At 27.6% G+C, this 19,299-nt stretch overlaps 1 protein-coding gene across 1 annotated transcript in view; it reads right to left on the bottom strand.

The window, feature by feature from the left end:
* LOC136987360 (uncharacterized) overlaps positions 1-19,299 on the bottom strand; it is a 78,872-nt gene that overhangs the window by 46,615 nt on the left and 12,958 nt on the right. The window contains exons 4-11 of the mRNA XM_067285091.1: positions 19,163-19,273; positions 15,196-15,274; positions 14,997-15,078; positions 12,439-12,546; positions 10,190-10,262; positions 8,388-8,552; positions 7,581-7,648; positions 3,420-3,502 (exon numbers count right to left, since the gene is read on the bottom strand). Coding sequence (XP_067141192.1) covers positions 3,420-3,502; positions 7,581-7,648; positions 8,388-8,552; positions 10,190-10,262; positions 12,439-12,546; positions 14,997-15,078; positions 15,196-15,274; positions 19,163-19,273 — 769 coding nt within the window. The remainder of the gene's footprint in view (positions 1-3,419; positions 3,503-7,580; positions 7,649-8,387; positions 8,553-10,189; positions 10,263-12,438; positions 12,547-14,996; positions 15,079-15,195; positions 15,275-19,162; positions 19,274-19,299) is intronic.

Raw genomic sequence — 19,299 nt, 5'->3', positions numbered from 1 at the left:
AACAATCGGGAATCATTTTTTTTCAATTCTTAACAGTAGAATCCACTATCCATCGATTACACTTATGAATTTCTCCGAATTCTGATTTCTGGACAATCATCTGTTTTCATGTGGGAATGGATTAAAACTTATATCGGGCTCCTGTTTGATTTTGGAATTTCAATTTGGAATTCAATTCAAAAGCTTTGCTTTTCCTATTGCTTTTCATCTTTACTCCTAACAATACACAAGAATGATTGAAATGGCCCAGATAAAATACTTTTGTTTTTAAACACCAGAGGGTGAGCATCCGGTAAAAAATGAAACTATATAGTTTACAAAAATTATTGCAAAAATGCAAAAAATCCTTTGCTCACACATGTAGGATAACCTAGGTTTTTGAAGCAGTGAAAAATGAATAAAAACCTTGTCTTATATGTGAGTAAATATGGTATTTTAAGTTAAGACAAATTAGTTACTTGATTAGCTTAATTTTTATCTATAAACATTACCTTCTGAATGTTTTAGATATTAAATACAATAATATAACTTTCATGTACACTGGTGTGCAAAACTTGCATCACTGTCATCTGCTTAAAAATTACATCATTGTAACGATATACTTTTTAAGCAGATGGCCATGAAATTGTAGAAAAGGGCTTTTTGTGATCAGTACAATAAACACCTAATTCAGTAGAAAGGTGATTCGCATGCAAATATCAGGAAGAAGACATGACAGGTGACGTGAGGGCATGTAAAACACGTGCAGCAGTGCAAGACTGCAATGAAAAGGACAAAAGGCACTATTACAGACATTTGCTGCAAGTTCAAGTAAGTTTGTACTGTACATGCAATATGGCTAGAAGAAACCATCTGGACAACTTTCCATGTGGTAGAATGATCAGCAAGCTTAAAGGGAACATACTGTGATGAGTGTAGCCCAAGAGTTTGGAATCAACAAAATTAATTTTTTATTTTATCTATCCAGTTGGTTCTTGTGTTAATTAACATTTGTAATGTTTTTAAAAAATTCCTCTGTATATTACACATATATAAAAATGATTCAGTAAGTCCCTTAATTAATTTTTATCTAAGTAATTTATATGACAGAAAATGTGGCATCACTTTTTCAAGTAGACCCTTTGGCATTCAATGTAAGTTAGCCAAATTTTGGATAATGTCTGAATTCCAGCAGAAAAGAAATCTTTAAGACAGATGCAAATCCATTTATGCATCACTTTTCTGTATATCTCTATTTAAATGAAATTTCTATTTGCTATCATATATTTCATGCAAAGATGTGATAATATGGTAGCACAAGGTATAGAAAATATGTGCATGTGGAAGACACTCAAACCATTGATCTTTTATTTTTAGTATCAACTGCTTTGATATCTGTTTAGGGCATAGCTTTTTATACTTCAACATGTCATGGATATGTGGTATGCTGAACCAAAACTCATCTGCAAAATCTCAGCCAGTTCTTCCATGCCAATATAATGACAACGGACAAAAACTGTTTTAGTTATTTTTTAAAATATTCTTCTCCAACTCAATGCACTTATCCCATCATAAAATACAATTTTCATAAACCCATGTGAAGTCCTTTTTTGATACTGTTCAGTATATCTGTCATGTTGTTCTCATCACTACAGAATTTCCATCCTTGCACATGAGATTTTACTTCGGAAAGAGGGAAAAAAAAATCACAAGATGTGAGATCTGGAGAGTAAGAAGGGTGGGCCATTAGCTCAATGTTCAGACCAGAAATGGTTTGTTGAACAATCACAGGAATTGTTTTGCTCATAATCAGAGTGCTTCTTTATGATTTTCCTCTTCATTTGGATTCTTTAGGATTCCTGAATAATACTCTCTAGTAATAGTTTTATCTCTTGGAACACAAAACGTCATAATTGAAGCTTTTCTTTTCTAAAAAAAACCCACATGCATAACTTGCCTGCACTTCATTCCAATTTTTTCTTTAGTCAGTGGTTACTGAGATGCTTCCACAGAGCACTCTCCATTTTCACTGTCAGTTCAAACTAATGAAACCACAATTCATTACAGGTTAATTTGGTCTATATTACAGTCTTGTCTTCCATTGTTGGCACAACCCACACAATCATCAATTACCTCCTGTCCATCCCAAAATTTCTTAGGTCAGTCAAACATCTGTGCCTGTAATAAAGCATGTTCCTTAAATGCTTCTTGAATAACATTGAAAGTTTTTTGTTGAGAATTTGTCCTCAGAATTTAAATGCTACTGTTTGTTCATCTTCCAGATCTATGTCCAGGTATGTGTTATATTGGTTTGTTTGATAGCCTGTGAGAATTGAGTGAAAAGATGTACTCATTACAATATGACCTAACACATATATAATAATGGCATTGAAATGTGTGACAAGCAGGGGCGGATCTACATAGGGACTAATAGGGCTTAAGCCCTAGGCCCCAAGTGTCAAAGGCCCACAAAAATTGAATTATCATCATAAATTTTTAATACTTTTTCATTAACAATGAGCACTTATCATATAGTGAAAAATAGTTAATATTAATAATATAATAATAATGTTAATTTATAGTATTATTTATTTTATTGTAAATGGGGCTCCATTAGATTTCAATAAGCTCTAGGCCCCAAAAAACCTAGATCTGCCCCTGGTGATGAGTACAAGTATACCTGACAATTTGTTTTTTTTATAAATCTAGACCAGCCTTTGTAAAATGCATATTAAAAAATATCATATTAATTTTTAAAATAAGCCAGGATGATTAAATACAAATAAAGAAAAAATATATTTCTCTTATTTATTATCTTCTTCGCTGTGAGGCGGACGAGAAGCCTCAAATAAAAGGTCGACTCCGCCGTGAAATTGTCTTATCCCTCAACTGCGTGAGAAAGGACGTCTAGATAAAACACACATTTTATATGTATTGTCTGTAAGAGAAATATATTTTTTCTTTATTTGAATATCATATTAAATTTGAAAATAAAAAAAAAGTTGTTTTTCCAACATTAGTAATTCATAAGGAACAAAAGCAAACACATATTAAACAGTAGCAAGTTATTTAATTTAAAAATTTCTAGTTAATTAAGAAAAGTTAAAATATTTTCTTCTAAACTATATCAGTTTTAAATTTATAAATAAATATTAAGTTTTATATAATTTTTTGAAAAAATTTACAGAAAATAAATAATTATACTTAATGATTCTATATAAAACTATAGTTGTTATATGAAAAGATAATGAAAGAAAAAAATAAGAAAATTTTTGCAGAGTTCAAACTCATATGAAATACATGATAATTATAACTATTTTACAGTTTGAATGCATTGAAATTCTTAATAAAAATCTTATAAATTGAATATGCGAATGTTAAAAAATAAAAACTCAAGTATTACAATATAATAAATACAATTATCATTTATAAAAATATACCTTGATGCCAAGGAACGTAATTGCCAACTCTACAAGCTTCTACAACTTCTGCTAAAAGTTCATCTTCTTCCTTTGTCCAGGGACTATAACATATAAAAAAATAATTCATATTTTAATAACAGAATCAAAAAATTAATTAGTTTTGAGAGACTAACTGGATACTTTTTTAAATTAGTATTCCAGAATTTTTACTTTTCCAGCTAATATGAAATATAAGTATGGTGGTTGGTCAAAATCTGATCCCTCTTTTTTGCATTTCTCAGCATTTTGATAATCCATGAGCCCAAAAATGTGAAATAAAGATTCTGTATGTGTATGTGTCAGCATCTATTTTGCATTATATTTCAGGACTTTGATGTTTATAAATTTTAAAGATTCTCTTTCAGATGATAGACTTGGTCACCAGAGACTTATCTTCCAGTGACCAAAAACACGTATGGTTAAGTATTGTATTTCAGACAGGAGACTTGTTGCTGAGATGATGCTGTAGACCAAATATGAGTATCTTATCCCTTACTATCTCTTAGAGACTGTGAGATTTCAGGAAGATTCTTTTACAGCACAGTTAAGACGGGAGACAAGTCACAATGGCTACTTCCAACAATTTTTTTGACACCGAAAAGTTTATCTATTTAATTAAAGACAAAAATGCCATTTGGGATCTAGATTCTGCTAAATACAGCAATGAAACTAAAAGATTAATCAAGATGCCTAAACAGAAAAACACTTTTAAGTATCTTTCACAGTGTAATTAATCCACCTATTGATATAATGTCCACAATCATTTCTTTTTTTTTTAAATTTTCTTTGAGAGAACAATAGCTACAGCACCTTCTGCCTCCAGCATGCTGTTATTAGGAAACTTTCAATGACAGCCAGCAAGTGGGAAGGGATGGGTTGCTGTTTGTCATAAATCTCCTTTTGCTTAAGTGAGTTACAATAACCTAGTTACCAAGTCTACTGTGTGAATATAAGGGGATGGAAATAAAGGAGGATCATGTGCATATCTTGAAAGGGTTAGACTTAAGGAAAGTCTTACTCATTATTTGCATTTACAGTTTTCTTAAAAATTCTTCTCTATCTTCAAAATTAAGCTTTTTGCCTTTTTATCATAATTAATAATATAAAAATCATTTTTAAATAAAATCTCATAACAGAGGTTATCAAAAAACAAATCACTTAAGTGTTTTTTAAACTTAAATATATTTTTTTAAATATAGAAACTTATCATAATTGAATAAAATTAGTCCTTTTAAGAATTATTTATTTAAATTTTACATTGTAGTATAATTTAAAATTATTGGACTTCCGTTTTGGTCTCCTAACCTCCTGTTCAAGTTAAGCAAAGTCAGCTTTTTACAAAATATAATAGTTATGTAGTTAGAATCTGATGATGGCTAATTAAATATACTGAAAATATTTGTGAAAAAAATCCAGCAATAACTTTGTGTAACTTTCCCAGCAATAGTTAAAATCGTACGTGGCTTCATCTGTTACAGAATTTTATTTTTAAAATTTTTTATATTATTAATTATTATAAAATGGCAAAAAGCTTAATTATGAGAGTAGAGATGAGTTTTATAAAAAACTGTAAATGCTAAAAATGAATAAAATCTCATTAAGTCCGACCCCACTCAAAATATGACACACGAACCCCCTCTATCTCCTCACTCCCTCAATCTTTAACCAACAAAATTTAATAGTACCAATACCACAATAAACAAATCTCCCTGCAAAATTTCAGAATCTTTGACAAAAGGTACAGGAGTTAAGCTTCAAAGTGGGTGTCTTACACACACATACAGAAAAAAGCCCCAATGTTTTCTGCATTTCTTGACATTTCAGGGTCCTAAGTCCAAAACTGTAAAAAACTTCAGGGACCATTTTTTGGCAATTGCCATACTTTCTTATTATATATAACAGCTGGAAAAGAAAAATTAAATGCTGGATATTAAAAATTTTAATTTCTTGAGATAGTTTAATTACTGTTTACTTTAGTTCTAATTAATTAAATATAAATAGCATTTTCTTTAATGCAATAAAAAATATTTATAAAAATTTCTTAATTAGAAAAATACTTGCAGAATCATTCAATTGTCGTGTGTTTCTGACAACAATGTATCGAAATTTTATTACAAAGTTGAGAATAAGAGAAATGTACCAGGATTTTCACCAGACACACAACATACAAAAGTTACTGGTCTTCGTACTCGTATAACGTTCACCATGAGACTGAAAGTATGCATGTTACACAATCATTTGGGATGAATGCAGTGAGAAACAGCCAAATTCTTAGTATAATAAATTTCATGAGACTATCGTAAAACACTAATCAGTGAATACAGAAACTCAACTGTATTGTTAAGGCTTAATTAATCAGAGTAAAAAGGCAACCATTCATACTGCTACATTGTGATTTTTGAAAAAATTTGTACACTAATAGGAAGCTTCATTCAACATCTTTTCTCACCTAATGTTTCTTTATTTCCTATCTTATAGTAATTTTCAAATTTTTCTTTCTGAATAAATTCATTCTCCAGCATTTTATAAATCTATCAAATTTGAAGATCTTAAATAATTTACACTAAAACTTTTGGTTACAGTATGCAGCCTATTCGAGGTTATCATCATAAAAATTTATTGTGTGTGGCCTGTGTAAAAGGAAAATATTGGTTAAAACTAACTACAATACAGGGTGTCCATAAAGTCAGTGTTCAATTTCAAAAATTTATAACTTTATTAGTATTTGTGATAGAGAAATTATGTAAATGTATTAGAAATAAGAACATCTATATTTTTTAATCATTTTATTATATTTCTACTTAGTATTACAATGGGTAATATGATTTTGTAGTTCTCTAAAAACATTTGCCAATTGATTTAAAGTAATGCCTGAAATCACATTAGTTATTTTGGCTTTCAAGTCTTCTAATGATCAAGGTTTGGTAGCATACACTATTGTTTTCACATGTCTCCATAAAAAAAAAATATAATGGAGGCAAGTCTGGTGAACGTGGAGGCCAAGAAAATGGTCCACCTCTTCCAATCCATCTGTTATCCAATTTTACTTAAAACTAGGTACATTAAGCTTTCTAATACTTTTAAAGATTTTTTTTCTATCACAAATACTAATAAATTTATAAATTTTTTAAATTGCACACAGACCTTGTGGATACCCTGTATAAAGAAAAATGCAATAATATACTAGAAATGATGATTTTAAAGCATTTGTAAAAATTGGCAAAAATGATCAACAAAATGGTGTACAATCAACTCTAATACAATAGCACAGTGAGATTTGCATAAATAATGTTATTCCTAATGTTGTTCCTTTCCTGTTAGTTTTTATTCTGAAATTGTACCTAATACATTGCCTACAGGTTGCATCCTATATATGAGAGCAGCTCATCCATGGAAAAGTCAACCATCTTTTACAACTTTTGTTTTGCAGCTTATACATGAGGATAGCCTATAGTCAAGGTTTTAGAGTAATACAAAAGCATTAGATCAGGTAAAATTTAATTCTGATTATTTCGTATGCATATTACTATAGTTATAAATCAGTTATGATAAATAAATAAATTTTCAATTTAACAGTTTAAATGCAATTATCACTGAACAGACACATAAAATAAATATACAAATAAAAGCCTTCAACATGCATAAAATAAAACAAATAATAATAAATAATTAAAAAATAAATAAAGGAAAAAAAAAACTGAAAACTAAATAAATGCAGCAAGAGCACAACACAATAATAAAAACAGAAAACTAAAACTGAAAGAAAAAAAATCATATGACCTTTTTTCCTTACTTTTGAAAATACGTATTTATTAAATTATCTATAAATCATTTATTTTGTAAATTTATACTTTATTGGAAAAGAAATCCTTAATAGTTTAAATCCATTTATTAAGTATAAAATGATTTGTATTTTATATTTATAGATGCTTATATTTTACAGTTCAATATTAATGTAGGTACGTTATTTAATACAACATTTATGCAATGTTTTTCATTTCATAAATATTACATCAAATACTTCTTTGATAAAGTTTATAAATTTTTGAGTTTTCTTACATATTCAGGGCATTAAATATAAAAAATGATTCTGCAAGTTTCAAAAAATAATATTAGAACAATACATTTTTAATTACTAACCCACTGGCATTAGTTTTGGATACTTCTTTTTGATATTTTTGTAAACACTGCCAAGCTGTTCGATTTGTCTAAATGAAATAATTTAAGTAAGTTTTTTATAATACTTATTATAAAACTTTAATAATTCATATACAACATTTTTTAAAGTTTACAAATTGTAAAATTTTATCAAAATTTTCTTATTTCTTGAAAGATAAAAAAATATGTAATGCATATGAACAAAATAAAAACAAGCTTAAAGAATTAAGAACTGTATACATAAATTTAAGATCTATTAATTATAGTTTAATTGTCAATTAACAAGATTGAAATTATTAAATCAATTTAACAGTTATTTTTTTACATAAATAGTAAATTAAATAAAAATTCAATTAAGATCACATATAATCATCATCCACGAATCTGATTTAGACATGTAACAACATATTAAACACAAAAATGGATTTTTTGGTTATCTATTTTCATTATGACAGAATTTTTATTAAAAATCATTGTCTTTGCACTGTTTTTGTACAGAAACAGAAACTAAGGACTCTAGTGAAAAAAGCAATGTAATTAATGAAATTTAAAAACTATATCATCTCAGTAACTATTTTTATCCTATTTCTGTTTGTTGTTATTATTATTACATATTTTTTTAATAAAATATTATTTTTAAAAAAGTTCTAAAGCGAGACTTATGCAAAAAGCACCGATTAAATAATCTAATATCTTGATATATTATACAAAACTTACTTTATACTAATAAGTATTGCATAATTATATGTAAAACTATAAAATTTATAGGAATATATTACTAAAACATACTTGTAACTTTTCAGCAATTGTATCCCAATCTTTATACTGATATCTTTCAGCAATAGTCAGCAATGATTTCTTTTCAGCTTCTGTCCATTTTTCTTTGTTAATTGATGGATGAACTAAATTATTCCACATTAATTCACATTCTTCTGGTTGTCTGGTACCATTTAACTATAATAAATTTTTTAAATTATTATATTTGCATGTAATATAACAAAAAAATAAATAATAAAACAGAAAATTACTATAGTAAAACTACTGTAGTTATACATATGAAAAGTTCAGATGTAGAAGATAGTAAGCACCATAATGGATGTTTAGAGAAAAATGGAAAAATTAAACATCATAAGTTATCTGCTTTGTTTTTGTTTATATTATAGTTAAAAATACATATAATATTTAAATTGAAATACATTTCTGTTTAGCTATTAGTGTGCATTACACTTAATAATGGAAACCATCTTTTAAACCTGAACCCTTCATAATATATATAAAATTTTTAAATAAAAACCTAGAGTATTACTGCATTTGTATATAAACATCCTTTTAACTTCATGAAGTTTTTAAACATCACAGAGAAGAGCAATTATATTTTTATATTAATAAAACTCCTGTAACAAATACACTAATATGTAAACTTATTAATAATATAACTAAAATATCACAAAAGCATAAAATCATATTTTGAAATGATTATGTTAAAACACTATCAAGAAGTGTGAATACATTTATCAGTATGGGTTTTTCCTTATAAAAATAATCTAAACAAACATACAACTAACAAAAGATAATGTGCTAATTTACTATATTTGAATAATACGATAATCTGTATTTTTTTAATAAGTGCAATAACTAGTAATGCATTTTTTAAAAATTATATATAGAAATTCTATGATGATTTACTCAAAGGTTTTAAATAATCTGCAACATTTCATAAATCATTCAAATCAATTAAGTAATACACTGAATGCAATTAAAGCAATAAAAATTTAAAATAATTATTTGATCATTTGAAATAGTTCACTTTAAAACTGAATATGATGTCAAGTTACAATAACTTAATTGCAAATATATGGTTACTCATTAATGATTAAATCGGCATTTTCTCAATCTATAATTAAGGATCAAAACTCATTAATTCATTCTGCATACCATCCATGATACATCAACATTTTAAATATCCCATTAACTTCAAATATCAGTATGAACATAAAAAGATTATTAATCCAATTAAGACAATAAATATTCACTGTTTATTAATAATACTTATATTGATTTTACCAAAGACAGATGTTATGGGTGCAACTCAAGTGACTATTCTTTGAACCATTTACTGAGGTTGTGAAAAATTAAATAAATACCATCAAAAATATGAAATTAAAGAACTAATACATACAAAACAAAATCAAGACTACAGAACTAAATTAAACAATCTTATGTTAAATCAAATGTATAGAATTAATGGTTTTTTTCAATCAAATTGCTAATGAATAAAAAAAATATATGAAAAATTAATAGAAATAAAATAATATTTACTAATTATAATGTAAATCAAAGAAAAATATTTAAATGTAAACAAAATGTAATCAATGACAAAATGTACTACTGTAATGTTACTTATAATCTTTAAAAAAATGTATATTGGATGAACGTTGATTAACAAATGTATACTATTAAATTACTGGTAAAATAACCCCCTTTAACAAGGCTTGCCTTAATGCAAATAAAATTATTATTATTATTATTATAATTTAATTGCTAATTTTAAATGTGTTTACTTATATAAAGAATAAAATTATTTAACTTACACCAATAACTGATATTTTCATCCAATCCAAATTACTTCCTCTTTGTCCAATACATTCTGTGTTCGATTTTGCTCTAAATATTAAGATTTTAAATTATTATGAAAGATATTTTATTTTTTTTATTCATATAAGATAGTAACATATTTTTATAAAGATACAGTGTAAAGTACTATTTTTAGTATCTTAGGAAACCGACACTAACTGTGGCCAGTAAAACTTGCATTAACCTAATGGGTACTTTACGCGGATTCCAGATTAGTTTGCCAGGCCTGGGCTTTAATGTGTGCACTGAAAAAATTAGTAAGAATAACGACAAATATCAAGTCAAAGCAAAAGTTTCAAATATATTTAATTAGTAAATCGAATTTAACTATGTACAATTTTCTATAATCCAAAACAAAATTTATTAACGAAAATCAACAAGTCAACCCGATAATAAAACTCAGCTACTTAGCTTAACTTAATCTTAATTCCCCTTTGAAAATTCGACAAATCAAATACTTAAGAACTATGAACAAAATCTCTTACAAACTAAACGTCTATCCGTCACCTCACTATACTAGGAACCTGTTTCCTCAATCCTTTTGCTATCGTCAAATCAAATTCCTCTTTAAACACCTTGGATCGCCTAATTCTCAATCTGGACTTCACCTCGAATCTCTCACTCAGTAGTACACCTCAATCAGGAATCACCTCGATCGTCTTCGGTTAGCATGCTGGTTTTATGCTGTGAGGTGACGTCACAATTCAGCTAGGTTACTCCCCTTATTTACATACTTAGCTTTTCTAACATCAAATTTCTTTCTGGCAGCTTCAATTCTCCGACAAAAGCTTATAAACCGTTTACAAAGCATTTAGCACAATTTTCTGGGATGTTTTATGACGGTTTAGTAAGTATTTCTTTTCTAGTGAGTGTGGGGATTCCTCCTCCATTTTTTTTTCTGCGGACTATTTATTTCCGCTGAGCAGCGCAAGTGCGTGTGATTTTTTCCTACGGCGCTCGTTCTTTCGTGAGTTGGTTTATTATCTTCTTTTTTGGTTACTAATAAGAGAGTGGTGGGGAACCTTCGTCCTAACTAAACATAAGCCTCAAACAAAATATAATAAAACGAAAAAATAATAATAAAATAAAAATAACACTCGGACTCAGTTCCTTACAACAGTATTAAAAGCATTATTTATATATTAGATAAAGAATAAATCAGACATTAATAATGAATAAAACTCTGAAAGTTAAGATAGTTTTAAAGAAAGATTTTTAATCAAATATTCTTCATATCCTATGTTTGTTAAAAGTGAATATGGCTGAAAACCAGTACCTTTTGGGGCAATAATGGAAGATCACTCTGGGTGTGAGAGAGGAAAAGATTTTCATTTTTAGACTAGGGGTGGAGTACAAGGCAGACATTTATTAAGAAATGCATTCCCAAACAGAGTGAATCTGGAATCAAACTCCCAAATCTGTTACTGCATAATTTTAAAATATGTATATTTAAAGTTACGTGAACATGTTCATCTATGTTTTTATTGCATCATTACAAATAAAGCCTTGTTCACATAGCAACATTACATAGTTACTGGCAATAGACATAAATCCATTGAAAGAACATAATTTAACATCTATTATCAAATGATGTTTTTGTTATTTTGCCTTACACACCTCTGATGCATTGTCTTTGCCATCTAGCACTCCAAAACAACATTGTCTATCTCACAATATCATTGAAAAAGTTCACAGCCAAAGTATAGCTAAAAACGTTTACTTTTAAATTAATTGAATAATTAAACAATAAATACAAACTTATAAATTAGTTTTATTTTTAATTTGTCCAGAATTAGCATCTTTTACTTTTCACAACTGTAATTATTCTGTATATCAATTTCATATTTTAAAATTTATATATATTTTTAAAATCAATATTTTTTTCTGACAATATGTGTGATAGTATTATGAGGAGAAGTTCTTCTAAATGAAGAATAAAGAATACTTGTAAAAATAATTTTAATTTTTTTGTATTACACTAAAAATAATTACATCTCTAAATATGATTATTAAAATAATAAACCTAAAAGAAATAGTGTTCAACAATTAAGTAAAAGATTTTAAATTATTTGCCAAAAATTTTTATAAAAACTTTGAGGTTTAAATTTCAATTTTAAAAACATACTTCCAACATTGGTATCAAAATAACAAACATTTTATTCAAAGTTAAAGTATTTTTCAACATAATTAGTAATATTTTACTTACTTAATATTTGTAATTTGAGCTTGAATTTCTTCTAATTTTCTAGCAGTTGTTAAATACTCTTCATCATTTAAATCTTGGAGAGCCAATTTTTCTTTTGTTATACTTTTCCTAAAATAATTAATAAATTTTTTAAAAATATAACAACTCTAAAGTATTCAATAATTTATATGTAAAAATAATAATAAAGATATTTTAATTTTTATAATAATAATAAATAACAATTACACAATGTGATCTAAAGAATATAGCTAACTAGCAGATAAGCCCAGCATTGCCTAGGCAAAAAATAAAAACAATCATTAAGATTATTAGCTTATTTCACACTTCTAACCCATCTATTATATTATATTCTAGAATTTGATTTATATAACTACAAAGGTTATCTTATATCTTTATTTATCTCACATAAAAGTGTTATATACGTAACAAGCTGGAAAAGTAAAACACTGTTTTTATTTTTTAGTCATCAATAAATCCTGTAATCTGTCACAAAGCTATAAATTTATTAAATTGTCCCTTAATAAACTTTCCAAATTTTATAAAATATTAACAAACTTGAAAAAAAATTTGATCAATAATTTTGTAACAATGTCAAAATTAATAAAACAAAAATTGAAAAATAGTGTCGTTTTAAATTATGTTTATTTATCATTATTTGCACTTGATTTTCATTTTAGATTGGTTTATTAACACCTGTCCTCAAATTGGAAGTGTGAAGGTTAATTAATTGTAAGGGGCTCAGGAATTAAAATACTGTACTTGGTAAAAAAAACTTTGTCAATATTAGACTGTGGGAAAAAAGTCTTCTTTTAGTGTCCAGTGGTGCATTATAATATTATAATATTGTGTAACTAATATTTTAAAGACCTTAAAAGTCATGTAATAACATGAAGTTTTTAATGTATAACAAGAGAAAGACATTATGAGCGTTGCAATTTAAGTATTTAAACATTAATCAATGAATGGCGTCACAAAAATGTTATTGCCCATAATGGCAGAAAAGTTAGAGATAATGATTTATCACTGAAACAGTTGAGAAAAAGTGACTAATTTAAAAACAGTGAGAATAGTGATTCATTCCAAGGCCTGAATACTACATTCAATATAATGAGTAGCTTGTACTCTTTTCAAGAAATGGCCCTTCCTTCAAACAATATATGCCTTCCAAGCCAGACAAGTATGGAATAAAAGATTTGGTGGCTTTATGATTCAAAGTACTTTACCTTTGAAAGTCATACCATAGTGTATTTTGGAAAAGAAAGAACAGAGATATACCTTGCCAGTAATGTTGTCCTGGAGCTGACCAATTCTATCTAGTTCTCAACATTACTTTTAATAAATGCCACTTTTTTCATCTTTGCATGCAATGATGCCACTAATGCTTGTCATCTTTACATTTGGAAGTATTTTTACTGGCATGGAAAAAAATAGACGGTGCCAACAAATCCACACACATGGAAACTTGGCCTAAATTAACATTTCATTATTAAAATATTAGGAGTAATTTTATATATAATATTACTGTAATTAGTGTTAAATTTCATGTCACCACTTTGTTTTCATTTAAATCTTAAGAAAAAAATATTCTATTACAAATTGTTGAAACCAGTTGCAAAAATTTGTATTAGTTACTTCAGGTATTTCAAGTATCCAAAAATATCTTGGATGCCTGAGTATGAAGATTTCTATCTCTAAAATTTATAAATTGACTAGTGTTCAGCACTAATGTATCATATATCAATAAACTAGTTTGTTACACCCAGCATTGTCCAGGTTTATAAGAAGAAAATATCCAAATGTTAGATGTAGAGAACAAAATACTTATATAGTTTTGACAGTGTAACACTTTCAACTGGATGTACTGTACGTAAGTGCTTTGCACTATCCATCACAGTAATGATGTAATGTGTCTACTTTTCATCATATCATTGTCGCAGTAATCAAGTGAATATATATTTTTTAAATTATATTCTTTTTTGTATAAATTATATTTAGTTTATTATTTTTTTAAAATGTCACGATGGCATTACACGTAAAGCCAGAAACTTGGATTTAGGCACAAATTAATTAATATATAAAAATTAAATCAATATTTTGGGGTGATATGTAAAATATTATCTAAGTTAGAAGTATGTTAATGTAACTGCTAAATTTCATAGAAATTGGTCAAACGGCCTAGGAGTGTATAGTGAACAAACAAACAAACAAACATCCTCATTTATACATAAATAGATATCATCACTGAAATACTGATAAATATCAGACTTTTATATTTGCAATTTCTTCTCCCACCATCACCATCCTGCCCACTCCAAAATCTGATAAACAGAACCAAATCTAGAATTTAATCATATATGCATGTACATTAAGTGCATTGTAATGATGAATATGATCAGGGTGACATCACCTCCACCATCCTCTAGCTCTTAAATATTTTAAATATTTAAAATAGTAGAGGATGGTAGATAAAAGTTTTTTAAATACATTTTATAAAGTACAGTCCATACTTTACTAAACTATAACTAATAAGCATAGAAACATCCAAAGTAAAAACTTACTTCATAAATAAAGGATCCAATAATTTTTCTTTAAAGTTTGAAGCAACTGCTTTCTCTAGACTTGATCTTTCAAAATCAGTCCCTATAATTTCCATATTAAAATTTCATAAAAATTAACAGCACATTATTTATTGCAAATTAAACTATAAAGTATTTAATTTAAATGATTTACTATATCAAAATTCAAATTTTTACTTACAAGGTTTGTTAGGTATAACATAAGCTGTAATCTCTTTATTTTTAATTTTAATTTTAGCATCTTCATTCAGTGGTGGATACTATGAAAAATAAAGTAATAAAAAAGAGTTACTTTCTTAATTGATATTTTCTATAAACATTTTTTTAAAAATAGATATTAATGAGAAGCTTATGAAAAATAAACTTGGATGGCTCAGAGATGTAGTTAGAAGAGATAAAGATGAATTAGTTAAAAATTCAAGTTATTAATTAGAAACTTAGGAACTAAAAGAAATAGAAGTAGATTGAAGAAAAGCTGGAAATTAGCAATTAGGAAAGATATAAAGGTATTATGGTTAAACAAAAAGATACCACAAAAAAAGGATAGTTTGGAGGACTAGCACGTCAAGACCTAAAAATTCTTTGAGAGGAAAAAGGAATGGGCAATAATGATGATAAATTTATAAAACTTTTGTCTTAACTTTTCCATATAAACTAACCAATAAGAAAAAATTGCTTCAAAATAATTATGTAAAAGTAAAGAATGTTAGACATTACAAAGAACATATCAAATGCTAAGATGATCATAATCTGGAATAAATAATCAATCTGGTGGGTGGAACTACTAATGATGATAGAGAATAAATAGAATATTGCAGGAATGAAAAAAAGTAATTAAACAAAGCGAAGGAATAAGACAATCTCAAAAACATATAAAAATGTCTTGACCAGGGGTCCCCAACCTTTTTGTACCTACGAGCACATTTTAGAATACCGGTCGGACGGCGGGCACCATTTATTTTTTCAAGGGGAATTTAGAATTGGACATAGTTAATAATACATACACATGATATACAAAAAACATTTAATTCCAAAAATGTAATTTAACATACAAAAATATTAACAATAATTCTTATAAAACAAGTAATTACTAAACAATGCATACAAAATCTACAAAGTATAAAAATTCTTTATAAAAAAATGTAAATCTCAAAGTCAATGTGATTTTTGGCATTTCATTTCATTGGCCATTGCTTTGTAATTAGAAGAGTGTGATGTTATTCCTGCTCGTAAGCAATCATCAAGGTGTTCATCTGTAAGTCGTGATCTGTACTTTGATTTTATAATGCTCATTGTCGAAAACAATGATTCACACAAGTATGTGGAACTGAAAAACGATTTTATTTTATATGTTGCTTTTTTAAAGAATGTTTCTTTCAACTATATTCCAGAAATTCTCATCTGATAAAATGGATTTTAGGATAATGTCGTTCTGAAGATCCAAAATTTCTATCTCTACCCCTCCAGCCGATCCCTCTGGAGAGACCCGGGATCAAATCCGATCGGGTCGAAAAATCCCCAGGAATTTTTTCTGGATGATCCAAGCGGATATGTCGGGCTCTGTCCCTCATTCCTGGCCGCCCAATTGTATGGTGGCCGAGTACATAATGGGCTTGCTTAAAAAGGCCTTAGTGCCTACAGGGGGGGGGAAGTTTAAAAAAGGAAAAGTTAAAATTGCTTAAAATATCTTTTAAAACAGAAAAACCTAAAACCAAATTGATGAAGAGGCATGATATATGCAAAATGCACATATTAGTTTAATAAAGAAATGTCAGTCAACTTTCAAATTAAATAACTGTGGTTTGAGAAGTTCTTTGGAATAGGAAAATTATTATTATTTTTGTTCTACTTTTATTATTTAAAAATTAACATGTCTAGATTATAATAATAAGTATTAAAATTTTGTCACAAAAAAGAATATTTAAAAAAATTACTTCTACAGACACTTTCAATTTTTACTTAAAAATAGATATATTCATTTATTATAAAGGAGACAAACAAAAATGTATTTAAAAAAAAAGCATAATTTGAAAAACATAATAAAGCAAATATTTGTTTTATGTGGGTCTGTAATTAATCAAAAACGACAAAACACCATTTTAAAGTGATTTTTATTCAAGTAATATATTTATAAATAATATGTAGCCAAAAATGTAGCCATGTCAAATTTATGTAACCCAAAAAGTAGCCTATGCGCCAAATGATATTTTTTACGCCAAACTAAAAAAAGGGTAGCCAAATTTGGGGCAAAGTGGCCAAATATGGCAACGCTGGATGACTCCAGACAAATGTCTGCATTGTCACAGCAACAATAGAAACGGTTCGATTCATTTCATTTTAGGTATGGGAAATTTGGTTGGCGAAAATTTCGCGCGAGGGGAAAAAGAGATCGGTCGCATTTCGCTTTGTGCTTTTATCTGTGTTGGATGCCATTTCTACTTTTGTGTGGTTAATCATTAAAAATGAAAAAACTTTTACATAGCATTTTATTGAAAACTGAAATATTTTTATTTTTATTGTGGTCGCACAGCGGCGGGCGCACACAAAACGATCGGCGAGCGCTATGGTAACCATAGGGTTGGGGACCCCTGGTCTTGACCTTGGTGAGTTTGATGGAAGCTAAGCTGTCAAGAACTCTTGACCACAATGTAGAAAAGCAGTTAATATTTTTCAAGCCTAGTTGTATTTCAAAGACTTTATATTCTGTCCATGGTCATTATTAAAAAAAAACAACTAAATTTTTATAATCCCATAATTTTATTATTCTTGCTAAAAGAATCATTCAAAAAAGCATATTTTAACAAGAAAAGTATTGATTTTGAATATGTGTACATTTTTTATAATTTAATCTTAAAAAACAGTATATTTATTAATGAATTCATTAATATGATTTGTTTATATTATTTTTATACCTTGAGACAATAACTATATTAAAAATCACAGTCTGTATAACATGTTCCTTAAAATATGTACAAAAGTTCAGTCTGAAAGCTGAGTAACAAAATTGCATATTATAGAGTGAGTTCTATTCCCAGAGCCTAAAAAAAATTATCTTGTCTTAAGGTAGAAAAGTTTTGATTTTTACAGTAATACGTAATATAATGCATAAAATAGTATTTAAAACTGTAAATTAAACAAAAAATATGCAATAAAAATTTAAAATTAACACAATTTAGCAATTTTATGTTTACTCCCACAAAAGAAAGAGCACAAGAAGCAATCAAGTTTTTTTGATGTTATTTAAACCAAAACTGGCATAAAGCATCCTACAGAGAGAGCTTGAAATTTTTCTTTGCCAATTGAAAATATATGAATGTTCAAATTTAGAGAACAAAAAGAGATTTAGGAGTATAAAAGCATTATGTACAAAAGAGTGAGTTACCTGAAAGCCAAAGATTGCCTATATAATATATATATATATATATATATATAGTTATAAACTAATCTATAGTTTTTCAAATATCTAATAATAATTAATAAATGTATATTGAAACATTATATGAAGAGTATTTTTTAAATAAAATCCATTTTTGATAAGAAAAAAAATACTGTAAATATCATTAATATATATTTTTTCCCCATATTCTACATACTTTTATCTACTTTTCTACATAATTTCCATTTTTGTTCAAACATTTGTCATACCGCTCAAAAATTTTTTAAATTCAGACTTCAAAGAAATCTGCCACCTGCCGCCCGAAGACATTAGGCCATTAGGCGAAGACATTAGACATTAGTTTTCTCAAGGTCACACAATAAGCATCAGAATTGATTGTTGTGCCTCTTGGCATAAAATCCACTAACAAAGTTCCTTTCTTGTCCCAAAAGACAGTTACCATGATCTTTCATGCTGAAATCAAATAACAGATCGTATCTTACAGTCGGCGGGTGACTCAATTTTCTTAAACATTATAAACTTTTACAGCTCAGCACACAAACAGATGATACGGCTGCAAATGGCATCTAAACACACGCAAAGCATGCTGAAAGCAGATGCTCATGCATACTGCTGCAATCACGCATCATCCTCATTCACAAACGAATCTTATTTAAAAAATAGCCTTCGTATTTATGAAGCTTTTAAATTAAAAGTAAATATTTATTTTTTTATTTATTTTTAATTTAAAATAAAAATTATTATTATTTACCTGGCCAGTGATATCTTTAAAATAAGGAGCTTGAAATGTAAGAAGAGTTTTACGTCCACTTGGAGTATTTTTTTCTTTATCATTAACACCAATTTCTTCTACCAAGTTTTTCTTCATATAAAAAAATTATAAATTAA

Source organism: Centruroides vittatus, unplaced genomic scaffold, assembly GCF_030686945.1.
Source record: "Centruroides vittatus isolate TY-2023 unplaced genomic scaffold, ASM3068694v2 scaffold_1519, whole genome shotgun sequence".
NCBI lineage: Eukaryota > Metazoa > Arthropoda > Arachnida > Scorpiones > Buthidae > Centruroides > Centruroides vittatus.
The sequence above is the reverse complement of the archived record's forward strand: the minus strand, read 5'-3'. Positions and strand labels throughout refer to the sequence as shown.